Source organism: Heliangelus exortis, chromosome 3 (assembly GCF_036169615.1).
Source record: "Heliangelus exortis chromosome 3, bHelExo1.hap1, whole genome shotgun sequence".
NCBI lineage: Eukaryota > Metazoa > Chordata > Aves > Apodiformes > Trochilidae > Heliangelus > Heliangelus exortis.
The window spans coordinates 64461321-64475868 of record NC_092424.1 but is presented as its reverse complement, the minus strand read 5'-3'; the positions used below and the strand labels follow the sequence as shown (position 1 = coordinate 64475868).

General features: G+C 36.1%; 1 protein-coding gene across 4 annotated transcripts in view; it reads right to left on the bottom strand.

Annotated features, from left to right (window-relative positions):
- Positions 1-11589, bottom strand: part of TBC1D32 (TBC1 domain family member 32) — a 70342-nt gene extending 58753 nt beyond the window's left edge. For 3 of the 4 annotated variants that reach the window (XM_071741048.1, XM_071741051.1, XM_071741050.1), the window contains exons 1-8: positions 11513-11589; positions 8869-9023; positions 5182-5343; positions 3254-3431; positions 2529-2600; positions 1220-1345; positions 294-372; positions 50-150 (exon numbers count right to left, since the gene is read on the bottom strand). In XM_071741048.1, the coding sequence (XP_071597149.1) occupies positions 50-150; positions 294-372; positions 1220-1345; positions 2529-2600; positions 3254-3431; positions 5182-5343; positions 8869-9023 (873 nt within the window). In that variant the 5' untranslated portion in view covers positions 11513-11589. The remainder of the gene's footprint in view (positions 1-49; positions 151-293; positions 373-1219; positions 1346-2528; positions 2601-3253; positions 3432-5181; positions 5344-8868; positions 9024-11512) is intronic. The other variant, XM_071741049.1, reaches the window with a different exon arrangement.
- Between the last annotated feature and the right edge of the window lie 2959 nt (positions 11590-14548).

Sequence of the window (14548 nt, the reverse complement as noted above, 5' to 3'; positions counted from 1 at the left end):
ATAATGTGCTTCAGTAATGACAAAAAAGGTATGGAAGGTTCATTTATACCTTTTTAAGTAAATGATTTATAACCGTGTTAGATACATCCAGACCAGCTGAAATACGAAGTGAAAATTCTCCAGAAAGAAAGTACAACTCCAGGTGACTTGCTAAAAAAAGAGGAAAAAAACAACTTCAACTCCATGATAATAGTAGCAAAACAGAGTATATTATACAGCTTAATTACAAAAGTTAGCTGCTTTTTCAGAAGTACATGGTTCATGAAGTCTTAAAAGTAATAAAATGCACATACCTAAACTTGTATAGACTTCTCTTGTCATATTAAATGGAGAAGAAGAAAAACTTTTTGCATAGAACCTAAGAATCTTCTCCTAAGAGAGAAAAAGCAAGCAATGTGTTAAAGAGCCAGGTAACTGTGTATTAATACTGTCAATAATCAATACATAGTGGCATTATTCTTAATCTTACATATTGCTCAGATTTCTCTACAAATGTGAAGCATAATTTTAGAAAAATTCACATTCTGGGACTGCAGAACTAGGACTACTACATTTGAGTAAAATGCTTTTACTCTAATACTTTAGCTGACACCAAAAATGAGAAACTGAGAAACAAAGAAGCAGATCAGGGAATATTACTGTAGTTTTCCATTAACATTAATGTTTTATGTTATTAAATAACCTAATGACTTGTAACTAGCACTGTTCCAAAAGACAATGTAGAACTTCTAAGCAGCTGAGGCAACTCTCATATTTACTTAATAATCACTTTAAGGGAAAAAAAAGCTTAATTGATATAACAAATAATCTAAAAGCAGTTTAAGGAGCTGCCTTTTTTTCTTCTTTATCAATGCCTGTGGAATATTACTCTGTAGCACTGACAATATAAAATATTAACATGACATATTTCACATGTTTTCTCAATTTTTTTTTTACGTCTACTTGCTAGAAGACAAACCTCGTCATTCCCTTCAAAAGATATGTAAATGAGAACTTAAGTGTCTAAAAATGTTACTTAAATCCTGCTGTAGACCTTCAAACCCAGACCTACTGCAATCACACGATTCTCCAAGAAAAATTTATCCAATACATACACAAATAATAAAATGTCTTGGGAACCTGCTGGACTACTCATAATACATATGTAACATCTTATTCCTCCTCGGTACACTTTAATAAGGCTACACATTTGTTAACTAAACACAGAACATTGGCTTACACTGAATGTTGCATCAGGATCTGACAGAGATGCTGTAAGATGCTTACGCAGATTTGGCCAAACCTCAGAGTTCAGTATATCAGAGGGAGAGGCAAAACACAGGGTCTGCAATGCTTCCTGGCGAACCTGAAGTGGCCAAAAGACAAGCAATATAAATCCATTCACAGCAAATATGTAATTTTCAACATAATTTGGAGGGAGGAAGCAACAGGATCTGGACAAGGAATATAACAGATAAGGACTTCCAAACTACTTATCTTCTGATATATTTTTATGATGATTTAGGCTAAACACTACACCACTGAGGAAAAAATAAAACATATTTGAAGAAGCAAAAACCCATTCTATACAATTTTTCAATTCTGGATGTGAGGATGGTATTATACTTTCTGCCTGTAATATGTATTTTTTAATCTGAAAATATAGGGAACAACCAACAAATACAACAATGTGCCTAGCAGTTCTCTGATGAGTCAGCAAGGGAAAGTGGAAACAAAGTTAGCAGACTCCACATTCTACTGATTTTTATCAGCTTCATAAACTAAATGATTTCAAATAACATTTTTCTCTTCTATTTATAGACAACCATAATCTCTAGTAAATTATTTCATATTACTGAAATAAACAATAGGAAACTGCAGTAATAGTTAATGGCATCAGATTTTTTTACCTGGTTTCTAAGAAAACTTCTCAACATGTTTATTCTAGTTCTCATCTACCAAGCCTTTTTCAACTGCCAGACAATCCAATCAAATCTTTCTGAGACAGCACTCTCAAAATTACCTTTCTCTGAGCTATAAAAATATCAGCAGCTGGTGCTGACTGGTGGTTAGAGACCCAAATTAGCACTGTTACTGACATGAAGACAAACATAACTTGTACTTTATATATTCCATTTGGTAGAAACTTTTTAGCAAATCAGCAGCCATTTCTCTATTTTGATAGGAGTAATATGGCAACACACCAATTACCAAGGGCAAAGGGCATGTATACATGAAAACAAGCTTCAGTAACTTTATTTCTCAAAGACCAACTTTTTCCAAACTAAAGGATCCAAACTACAGTATATAAACTCCTAATAAAAAACAAAACCAAAAGCAATACTTGCTGCAACACTAGCTGTTGGACCAGGTGGTTATGAGAAATGAAATACTGCATTACAGAGCAGTTGCTGTACTGAAGCCAACCTATATGAACCAACGAAGACAAATTCCCTCTTAGGTACATATAAACTCTCATATTTTCTTTTTTTCCAATATGCCACAGACATTCATTTGTATTAATATCTTGTTTCTTCTTTGAAACTTACTTCCTTAGGCTGAATAGGATCCAGCCTTTCTACAAGCAGTTGCAGCTGTTCTTGACTCATGAATGTGTAACTCTGCAATACACATTATAATATGATCATTAGAATATTTTATTAAACTGAACAGCAGAAGACTAAAATCATCAGTCTTTCTGATATCTAATTTACTTTTAATAATTAGGACTTTAATATTTATACTAATTCAACATTAGAGTCAACATTCTAAATGCTTTCTGCCATTTGCCCAAAGTTAAATCTACAGCAAGAAAATTCTCATTTCATATTTTGCTTTTCTTTACTTAAAAGTTTTCTGTATCTTTAGAAAATCCTTTATAATAATTCATTCAGTAAATAATATAGACTAGTGCAGTAGTCTGGAAATGAACTCCACATTACTTGGCTCCTAAAGTAAAACCACAAAAAATGGATGAGGAATTACTTTTAACATTATTTTATCTTTTTTCTGTACAGTACTTGCACAGGAACTTGGGCTTAGCCTATATGAGCATCATATTAATCTCATCTAATGTGTGCTGTCTAATTGGTTAGACATCAAGTATAAGCTTAGTACTCAACAGTGAAAGAAAAGTTAATTTGCTTTAGGATGTATCAAAAATAGGAAGGATGAATTACTTTCCTAAACTGCTTCTCAGTCTCCACTCACAGAAACTTAACAATTCTGCTGTTGCTATGCTTATTTCATAACAAAGACACAAAACACATTGTACTTGGTTGAACGAGGAGTCACTGTCAGAACAGTTGTCTGTATAATAGCCACTCTGATGTTCTTTCTTTGTTTTATTATCCGACTCCTTATTAAGCATCCGATCTTCTTCAAACTTGTTAATCAAAGATTCTACCACAACCATCATGACATTCTTCAAGGCATGCATCATTTCCCTGTACCTTCAAACAAAGATGATTTTAATATTAAAGAGCACAAACATCACTAATTACAAAAAAAAAAAAAAAAAAAAAAAATTTAATCACTAACTCATGAATAACTGTATATGACACAATGCTACTTAGACCCAAATTCACTGAATTTGCACAAATGAATGAAAACCAAATGCAAATCCAAAATAAGAAACAAAAGATCTCTATACCTTAAATGTGCCAGAAAACTGTTTTTTAATCATAATATAACTCCTTTTGACCTTCTAAAACTATTCAATGAAATAGCACTAACATAATCCTGTTCTGGGAAGTTCTTAAAAGGAACATGAATCTACCAAAAGGGAGAATCTGTCCCTGAAGAAACATGCCAGTTCTCATCCTAATTACTGTTTAGGTTACTTCAAGTTCAACATCCAATTTTAATTCTGCTATAAGCCTCAAGGAGAACCAAAGAGCCTGACTCAAGATCCTGAGCACAAGTCACACACACAAAATGATTTTCCCTAGGTTTTTCTGAGTTACATAAATTGAATAATAATAATATCCACAAGGAAGAAATTAAAAATAAAAGCTGCTTCAGAAAAGCATCCTATTGTAAAATGTTGCTATTTTATTTCAAAAATATTTTTTATTTTAAGGCTACTATTACTTATTTTACAGTCACCAAAGACATAAATTACCATATTGTTCTTCAATAGCTTTCTACCTCTCAAATTAAAAATATAAGAGACAGACATAGCATATTCATAGTTTTATATGTTTTCTAGAAATAACAACTGTACATACTGAAATGCATTTTACAAGTACCACAGACCACTGCTTTTAAGAATCATGGCAATAATCTGCCTATGCAAATTCTAAATCCAAAGCATGAAAATTCAGTGAGAGAGCTACCAGCCTAAGTAATCCAAGGAAAAGTTATTTAACCTCTAAAGGAAGGCTAAATAAATGGGGAAGAGATGGCTAAGAAAAGAATTTAACTAGTAGTCACAGAGGTTTTTCTATTTAAGCCTTTTTTTACTAAATACAGTGTTCTGAGCCAATTAATCTGGACCACAGACAATTTCTGGCCATCTGACAGTCTGAGTCAAAAAATCTTGGGCAATTATACACAGTTGGTCTGCATACCAATTCTACATTATACTGACAGCATTACAGAATTATCTTGCCATGCACACAAAGCAAGATAACACACACTTCAATTTTTAAACTTGTCAATGAAAGCAGATCTGACTAAACATACTACTCTCGTGGGACACCAGGCTAAACTCCAAGGAAGCAACCTTAAAAAAATAGATACATGCATTTTAATAATATTTTTTTAAGTTTTTTTAAAAAACAACATTGTCATGCAGACTCTTTATTCAAACTGTAATACCTGATAAAACAAATTTTTCCTTTAGGCCAACTTCCATAACACAACAGATTTTGATTTGCAGCTAGTAAAATAGTAAGCATCAGTGATTCTTCTCTCAAATGTTACCCCTACCCAACTCCAGTCCTCAAAAACTTTGTAGATTTGTTACCAATCTTCTTATGCAATAGTTCATAACCTTAATTGTAGAATGAGACAAAGCATGACAAATTGCAGCGTAGGTGGAAATATCTGAATTGCTAACCACTGATTTTTGACAGCAAAGAATCACTTTTGTTACTCATTGGTTCAGAGCTGTCTTTTTTTGAGAACTCCTTCTGCAAAGGAGAAAGGAAGACAAAGACCAAGAAGAAACAAAATTGTGATATACATTTACATACTCACTCTTTTGATTCACGGGTCTTTTTAGTAACACGTTGGACAAGGGTGTCATAGCCAGATACTTCACCCTGATTTTGAGCAGAAGTACATTTTTCTGTTTCTTCTTCAATCACAGATCCCACAGTATTATTTATATATTGTCTAAGGTATTTCACAAATTCATAGCTGCACCAAAAATACAAAATTAAAATGTAACATATTTCCTTGAGCTCACCATCAAACATGTTTAACTTTAAATTAACATTAGCTATCTTTTATACCAGAAAAGCTTTTACTTTAAGGTAAAGGTTTATGACTTGTAGAGAAACAAACTTCAGCAGTGTAAAGAAATCACAATAAAGTTGTTTTGTTCTTCAATGTGGTAATTATTAGCACATTGCAAGAAGAAACAAAAAAAATAGTTTTAATTTCTCTTTCTTCTAAATGTAAAAAACTACTCAGACAAAAGGTTAAAGTTTTGTTGACAAAAAAACGGAGAAAATAAAAAATTCTCAAATTTAACATTTCAAAAGAAACATTACTTGGAGTATCCCAGACATAGTTCTGTCTTATGGTACATTCATCTGGTATTACTATTTATGCAGTGTACATACAAAATGAGAACACGGAAAGCTCAGTTTATAAATTCTAGCATGAGTATGTCTCATCCATATGGAAGCCTGTGTGTCACAAGAGCATGCAGAAGTTTTTTACTCAGGCAAACTGACAAACTAGCTGCCTGAGGTAAAACACACATGTAAAATGTAAGGAAATTGGCACTTTTTACTCTTTTTATTAGATCTTAAACAAAAGACTAATCAGAGGGGAAGGGGAAATAAAAGATCCTTGCTATGTCCTCAGGCTCTGTCAGCTAAAGGAATTGGTAAAAAAGTAGAGCTCAGGCTATATAAACATTTTTTGTTAGTTTTCTCATCTGTATAAAGGACAAGGAAAATAGAAACACAAAAGAAATTATCATACATAAAGACTAGATGCATCATTAAATTTTGATTTTCATTAAATCAAACACAGATGTACAACTACTTTGTGCTAATTCGGGTTAATACAGAGTGAGAAAAATTGAAATTAAAAAGTCAGCTCACTATGTAGGTAGAGTCCAAAGCTATAAAATACAAATGCAAATAAAAGCAACTGTAACAATAGGCCGCAGCTTTGGCTTTTTGGATATTATAAATACAGAGGACTATTTACAGGATTATTTAAAGAATAAGCAAAGAAAATTGTGTCTTGTATCATGATACATAGTTCCTTCCTGTATTGAATTCCTGAAGTTCCATCAGGTGTAGCAGTAATTTTTTTTTCCCTCATTTATTATATATATATTTGATATTTATTATATATATATATATATTCCCTCATATATTATTTTCCTATAATACTTTTCCTCTCAATGCAAGGAAGAGAAATGCATCTCAAGAAAGATTCAAATACTACTTGCATTTTCATTTGTCTTCAAGGCTAGGTTTTTACTTCTGCAATAAGGAAATGTCCCACAGCACTACACTGAATGAAAGCTTTCATGAAACTTCCTTTCAGTTTTTTTATGACAGTAACATTTCCAGCGTATGCATGTTTGTTGGGGCTGTTTCACTGAAATACAGCAACCACATCATTACTCATCCCCTACATTTCTGTGTACTTGATGTCCCAGCCTTGATCTTCTGCAACGTTCTTTCACCTTAAAAACATTTTGTAACAAATACATGTTTTAGAAATTATAGAACTACTCCCTCACATGTGGAATACCAAGTGGGACTAATCTAGTTGGGCTTACAAAGGAAGCACCAGGAAAATCAAAGTGTTAAAAAAACTCTGGACTTTATTTAATGAAAAAATACAACAGAAAGCATGCTACTTATCAGGATTATAAAATCCTGATTTCTACTCCTGCTCATACATTTTGAACTTGATTAAATTTTCCTTTTTATTAGCTTTCTCATGATTCTGTATTTTTGCCTGGTTTACATCAAAGTGTGAACAAAAGCCTCAAAACATGATAAAATTACTGAGGCAAAATAACCACGAGGCACAAACAACTCTGATCAAAATGCTGAGCGGAACTAGAGTATCAGACAAACCAAAAGCATACACTAATAAAGGAGTTTAAAGTCTGGATAGGTAGGTTAAGGGTCAAGGAGAAAGTTTCTTGATGGTCTCACTAATAAATCACCGTATGACCTCCCTGACATTCCATGAAAACCAATTTATACTGCATGGGTCATGAACAAGACTCGAATACCTCCAGAAATGTTCCAGTGCTGTAGAATAATGATTATATTCTGTATTTAAAGCAACACTTGATTTGCAAATAAACGTTAATTTCAAACTTTTCTCATTAAAATAAAGTACCTATAGGATCACCAACTTTTTAATACACCAGACAAAGTAATGAAAGGCATGGGAAAGCTGTGTATGTAATGTTTCCACCACTAGTAGACTTTACTCCCTCCTCCTGGCTACTGTCCTAAGAAGAAGTATTGACCGCAGTAATTTCATAGGTTTTGAATTGTTTGGGTTGTTTTTTTTTTTACTGTACATGCAAACATTAAATAAACAATGTTTCTATTTCAAAAATAGATAAATTTTTTTATCTGCTATATCTATAACTAACTGTTTTACTCCTATGCTTTTCACCTGGTAAGCTGCTGTTAAAAATTCAACAGGCTGCCAACAAAAATGCTATCTGATAGAATATGTAGTACAAAACAAAACTGAGTTAAAACCTATTTTAAAGCATTCAGAAGATAAAAAAGCATTAAAGTTTTAAAACTATAGTAAAATTTTAGATAAACCCTTGTTCTAGTTCACTTACATCCACCTAACTTCTACCAATGACAAAGGAAAGCTAATAACTAGGCAAATTTAAAATCATGAAGATAGTGCTGCTTCCAAAAAAACTATCAGGGAACCAGCTTTCTCAGATCTTTATTTAAAAGTATTCCAGGTAATTTCATCTTGACATTCTCTTAACTTGTCATAAATCCATGCTGAAAACCTCCCATGCAGTAAAAATCCCAAACAACTTAGAATACCATGGAAGGAAAAAAGAAGCATGGGCTCCTGAAATTTTGAGTGGATTCAAGTGAGGTCACACTGTCAAGTCTGATTTTAAAAAAGTGTGATGGGGATAAATTTCTGCTTTATTCAAAACACAAATCAAAAGAAAAATTACCTGATACGATATATAATGGTTCACTAATATAAGCCAGACAGATCACTAAACATGGAAGCCAAGTATCCTACTGACAATCTACCTTATTTTGAAAAATAAAATTATATTGTCTAGCAGGTGGCAAAAACACAGCCTGACAGCCTTCAGTGAGGATTTCTTCTAGCTTCTGTTTGCACTTGAATTTAGTACATTATATGTACACAGGCATCAGTGTTCACTAAGTTAGGTAGTTTTGTAAGTTCCTCTCTAGCAAACAGCTCATCAGTTACTACTACAGTAAAAAGTAATATATTATCGGAAGTGGAGGAAAAAAATAAATAGAAAAATGGTAGAAAAAAAATTTTCTCTAAATTAGTATACAAGTTGATTGGTGGCAGCAATACAAATAAATACACACACATTCACAAGCAATTTAAATTGCAAACATTTCTCAGGAGCAATATAGTATAAACAGTATATGTATAACATTTCACCTCTTTCAAAGTATTAGAAGTAGCAAAAAAAAAAAAAATATTTACTTGTGAAAATTCTCATCTGTTTCCTCCAAATGCAAGAGAATCTCTTCTGCACATTCTACTGATGGGGCTCCAGTGATCTTCTCCTTCACACTCTGCAGCAGTTGCCTAAGCATAGACTGCAAGTGAGCTTCATCTTCACTGGTTAAATGAGACATCTGTATAATGCAAACATACTAGATCATTTTTAAGGTCCCTTCCAATTCATATCATTCTATAATTCCATGGTAAGAGTAACATGCTTCCTTAGTTTTGGGCTTTTTCTCCCCTCAAGATGGCAAGAAAAGCACAAACCCCTTAAATTACCACTTTTTTCATGTTATCAACATGGTGTTATTCTATCAAAAGAAATGACTGCAGATAGGAAACACCATATAGGACTTATCTTCAGACAAACTGGAAATAAAATAATCAAATCATTTTCAACAAATCTCCTATTATCTGAGTACAACATTCTAAAATTACATAATGCATTAAGAAAATCCTGATTACCCCTGTTTAATGCTGCTTGAATTTTTGCCCATCAAAGAAGCACAAGACTACATCACTATTAAAAAAAGTTGTGATTTTGTTTGGTTGCTTTGTTTTGTTTTACAAATGTAATTTGTATTACAAATGTAACTATGAATGACTCATTAGTAATTACTAATTACTCATTATTAATGAGAAACCTCTGCATGTCTCTCAGCTTCTTCTCATCCACATTACTACTGAGTTTTGGGTTTTGGATCCTTCTACTCAGAGCTGTTGTAGTGTCAGGTAGGTGCAGTGTAGTGTCAGTGTAGGTGCAGGCAATTTTTGCAAGCAACAGGACCCAGATGCAATTGTCAGACTGTTTAATTTCCCTTGGGTAATCAACCTGGGGTGACCTAACAGAGTCTTGCAAAGTCCTACAGCTACTGGAAAAAACTGGGAGCAGTACCAGTGAGAAACTGGAAATATGTATATTTCATATACATATACATATGTATATGTATTTCTCCAGAGGAGAGCGCCCTCACAGTTTAGTTTTCAAGGGCTGCAAAAAACCCCAAATGTCCATTTCTATCTTGATTAAATAATTAACCGCAACTCATGGTTTAAACTTCTTTATATGCCAAAGAATGCTTCCAACCCCCAGTGGCAATTCTAGCTTATATATTGCTAGTCTATTTGAAAAAGAATGATTTAGAGACCTTTGAATATTTTTTTAAGTCACTCAAATACTTTCTAGGCACCTGTGAATAAACAAGATGCACAGCTGCATATTGTTAATATTACTAAACAATATTAACTGATATTTTATTAACTGTTATTATTATTAAATAATATTAACTTGTTAATATAATTAAATAATATTAACTGAAAAAAACCTCAGAACCAGGGAGCACCAGTTGGAGAAGTTCTGCTTTAGCAAAGCTCCTTGAGCCAGCAGTTCTCTGTCGTAAGCAGCACAGGTGCTGTTTACTTTATTTTTATCAAACACAACTCAACATTAACTCAATGATCTTATGAGAAAAAGCATAAAAATATTTATGTAAAAAAAACCCAAAACAAACAACACTTGAAATAATATCAAGTCCTTGGTTTGCAGTCCTCTTTCATATAAATTATAGTCTCAAGACATCTAATTGAAGTCACTGCATTTTTAGGTCTATACAAATCACTTTCATTAATCTTGTATTTTGAGTTTGCCACTGTATTACCCTAATCCCCTGCAAAAAGTTTCACTTAGCATTCTGGTATAACTAGGTGTTTTTAAACAGTGTACCTGGGTACTGGTTGGCTACCAGTGCAAAGCCCCCACTCAGTTACTCATACAGATAATTTATGAGAATAATGCAGTTGCACTTCCAGTTTGTTTCAGAAAGTCTTATTTGACTTATACAGTCACTAACAAGAGATACTTATGCTAAAAATTATTTATAAAGGTTTGAAGTTTATCGTGTTTGAGTTTTTGGTGGGGTTTTGGTTGTTTTCTTCCTAACACCTGGATCCCCCAGTCAATTTCTATGACGATTTAAAATGATCGTTTCCTCCCTACAAAACCTTTCCCCAAGCCTTTCCAAATTCATTTTCCCGGGACTTTCCCGCAATCCAAAATCCTGCCTCATAGCCCGTGGGATGATTCCAGGAGGGGCCTGGTGGGAGCCAGCATTCACCCTTACACAAGCCTTGGCTTCAGCAAGGTTTTTGAATCAATTAAGCGATCATTTTAGCAACGAGAGCAGTTAACAGAAAGACGAGTAGTGCGGTAATTTCTATCCTCTCAGTTTATATCGTCAGTCATTTTAACTGCGTACCAGTTTCTGGCAGATTTCTAATGACGGACACTTGTCTTTCTCACACCCAAGAACAAGACGCCAAATCTGATCAACACCTTCCCTCATGCTGTGATTAAAATCACAGAAGGGCTTCGCCAGGGCACAATGCCCGCCCTCTCCCCAGGCTCCGGTTTCGCACAGCGCCTGCCCCCGCCGCTCTCCCCTCCCCGGACGTCTCCGCGGAACCTTTCGCCCAGCCCGGCCCGGCCCAGCCCAGCCCTGCTCGGGGCCTCGCACTCCCAGTTCCAGCCAGCTACGGACTCCGAGGGCCCAGCTGATTGTGGAGAAGAAAGACACTGATCGACTCTCTGCTCCCACCGCGCACCGAGCTCCCCGGGAATCACCTTAAGGCAGCGGCTGCCCTCCCGGTGCTGGTGGCCGCGGGTCTCTTCCGGCGGCGGCCCTTAGCAACCGGCGGCGGCCCTTAGCAACCGCGCCGAGTCTCGCAGGGCCCGCAGCAACATCGCGAGAGGCGGGCGGGACATGGCAGAGTCGGGTTGCCTCGGCCCGCAGCCTGGTTCCTGCTCTCCGGGCGGAAAAGCCGATACCGATCTCTCAGCCCGCTCCGGGAAAGGTGTCACGGCCCTCTGTGCCTCCGGGCCCTGGTACACGCACCCCCTCCCCCCCCCACACCACCAGCCGCCCTCCGTCGCCGCAGGGCTCCCCGGCCACGGCGGCGCCAGTGCCGATGCCGGAAAGGCGGCAGCCCCAGGGATTCACTGGCAAGGTTTTCAGCCGCAGAGAGGCTGTCCGGCTGTCCTTTATCGGCCGAATTATTTGAAGCGAAGGTGCTGCGGAACAGCAGTGACCTAGAAAAAGATAGATCTGCACTTTCCCCCCTTTGTTACCCCTGTGATGAAGCACCTTGCACAACGGGAGGGGAAACCCTATGGCTTGGGTGCCTGGTACAAAGTGTATTGGTAAGGATCCCTCCAACAACAATCCTGAAACATTCAGCCACAGATAACTCCCTCTCTCTGTCTGCAAGTTGGTGTGTGTCAGGGTACAGCTATATTCAGCTTGTCCTGGCCCCCAGCCTGCCCTGGTGTAGAGGTTTTCCATGGAAATTAAAGGAATACGCTCGTGTCATTACTCTCAAAGTACATCATCAAGGGAGCAGATTCTCAATAAATAGAAATAGGAATGAGAAGATATTTTCCAGTGCTCTTAAACTCTCCATCCCCTCCCAGAATGGAAGAAATATTACAAAAAGAGCAAATAGGATTCTTTTCTAGTCAACAAATAAAGGCATAACGCAAAACAGTGAAAGCATTTTGATTTGCAATCACTTTACATTAGCTTAGCTATAACAAGCAGAAATGAGTTACAATAAACACTCATAATTATGTTTGACAGTGCTACCATGTAAGGTACATTGTACATTTTTATCCTTTTATGTCATTAACATAAATCTTCCGTGGCAAAGTGTTCATGTACATACATCCGTATCACCCTCAGTTAGCAGAGCTCTGCCTAAAGGTAAGGATCCAATCATTCACAGTAGAGCTATTACCAGCACATTAGAGCCAAGCATGTGATATACAGTGTTTCTACTGAAAAATGATGACTCATGAACTGAAACAGAAATCTTGTCTTTCTGGTAGTTCCTCAGAAACAAGATTTAGATTAGTAGCAATGGATCTCTGGTACATTTAACAGTGTCCTCTTCAATGAAGTGGATAGTGCTCACAAAAAAAAAAATCTGAAACAATTTTCTGCCAACTGCTGCTTGCAAAGGATCCTGAGTAGGCTGACCAGATTTCTGCTTGCTTGGCTGTGCACTCTCCACATTTTCCAAGTGTGCTGTTTGGAACGGACTACAAGTGGCAGAAGCTTGTTCTTGGTCAAAGCCAAGCTTGGACTTGATGAATTTAGAGGTTTTTTGCAGCCTTTATGATTCTATTGTTTCTATGGTTCCTCTTTCACCTGCATTAGAGAGGTTTGCTGCTTTTCTGTCCCCATCCCAACTGAAAAGTGCTTCTAATTCCTCTGTCACTTCAGAATTGCTGACTGAAGGGATGGTACCTCAGTTTCATGGCTGGTATGAAATGAAGAAATTCAATATACATAACATTCAGCATTCTTGGTCCTAATTTAACCCCCCCTCTATTTTAACACACCTTTCCTATCTTAGAAAACATAAGTCAAACTGCAGTTTTATTGGCATCACAGGAAGATGTACTTGTGGTACCTGTGGTGCTTCTGAAATCCTTCCATTTTGTTTCACTCTTTTCCACTTTTTGTGTTTCATTCAACTTCTTTTGCAGCAATTGGAACCTGGAGCCCTTTCTTCTGAGCCAAGCCAGGAGATTTCAGGTACCATATGGTGTGCTCATTAGGGTGCATCCAGGCAGATACTTCCTAAAGGTGATAATCCAGAGTGAGCAACACTATTGTGAAGTGCATTATGTTTACATGGATGGTCAGCAGTGCCATGAGAAAGGTTGCAATCACTGTGAAATTGCTTATGTGTATTTCACATTGGTGAAATTCCACTGTCTCTTAGACAAAGGCATCCTTTTCAACAGCAAAGATTCCATATGTTTGTCCCAAATATACAGACAGGAAACCCCCAGGCTCCTAGCCCTAGCTCAGGAAGATGTGAAATACAAACAAGTCTTTTGATGGTTTCAACATTCATTGAAAGTCACAGTGCAGAATTCTATAATTTTAGAAACTTAGAGGAAACAGCAAATGCATCAGTTCTTAGAATGCATAGGATGTAGGGTAAGAAAAGTTTGAAATCATTAAGTGTTATAGGAATGTAAATCATATAAGTATTACAGAGAAGTTTAATTTTTGTACTGAATGATTAATAAAATTATCTCCCCATGCCTTGAACATGCCCCAAAATTTGAATTACTAGTTTATTCCACACAAAAGCCTGGAGAGATTTTTATTTTATTAGTAGATAAATAGCATTAATGTCTTCAAGAATTTTTAAGACTTCCAGCGACTTGGTAGGTAAGACCTTTGTTTTAGCAAACTAAAGGGGTTGGGGTTTAATATCTGATTGAATAACTTACCATAACCAGTATGTCTTCAAATCTCACTTCATTGGCTGGTACAATTTTCAAAGGACTATATACCAAAGACCAAATGAGGAGGGGAAACAACACTTGAGAACCAAAAACCAACCTACCAAACAAAAAAACCCATTCAACTTTCTATCTCCATTCCAGAGCTAAATTAAGACCAGAAGGAGCTAGGATTTCCCCACTTTAGAGTTTCCCAAACAAGGACTAAGATAGATGTCAAGAAAGGATAAATAAGTGTGAAAGTGTGAAATAAGTGGCTCTGGAGATAACACAAGTGTACCCCACCTTTCTGAATACTCTGACATCCCTTAAGCAGTTCTTGAGCCCCCAGATGAAAGGTGA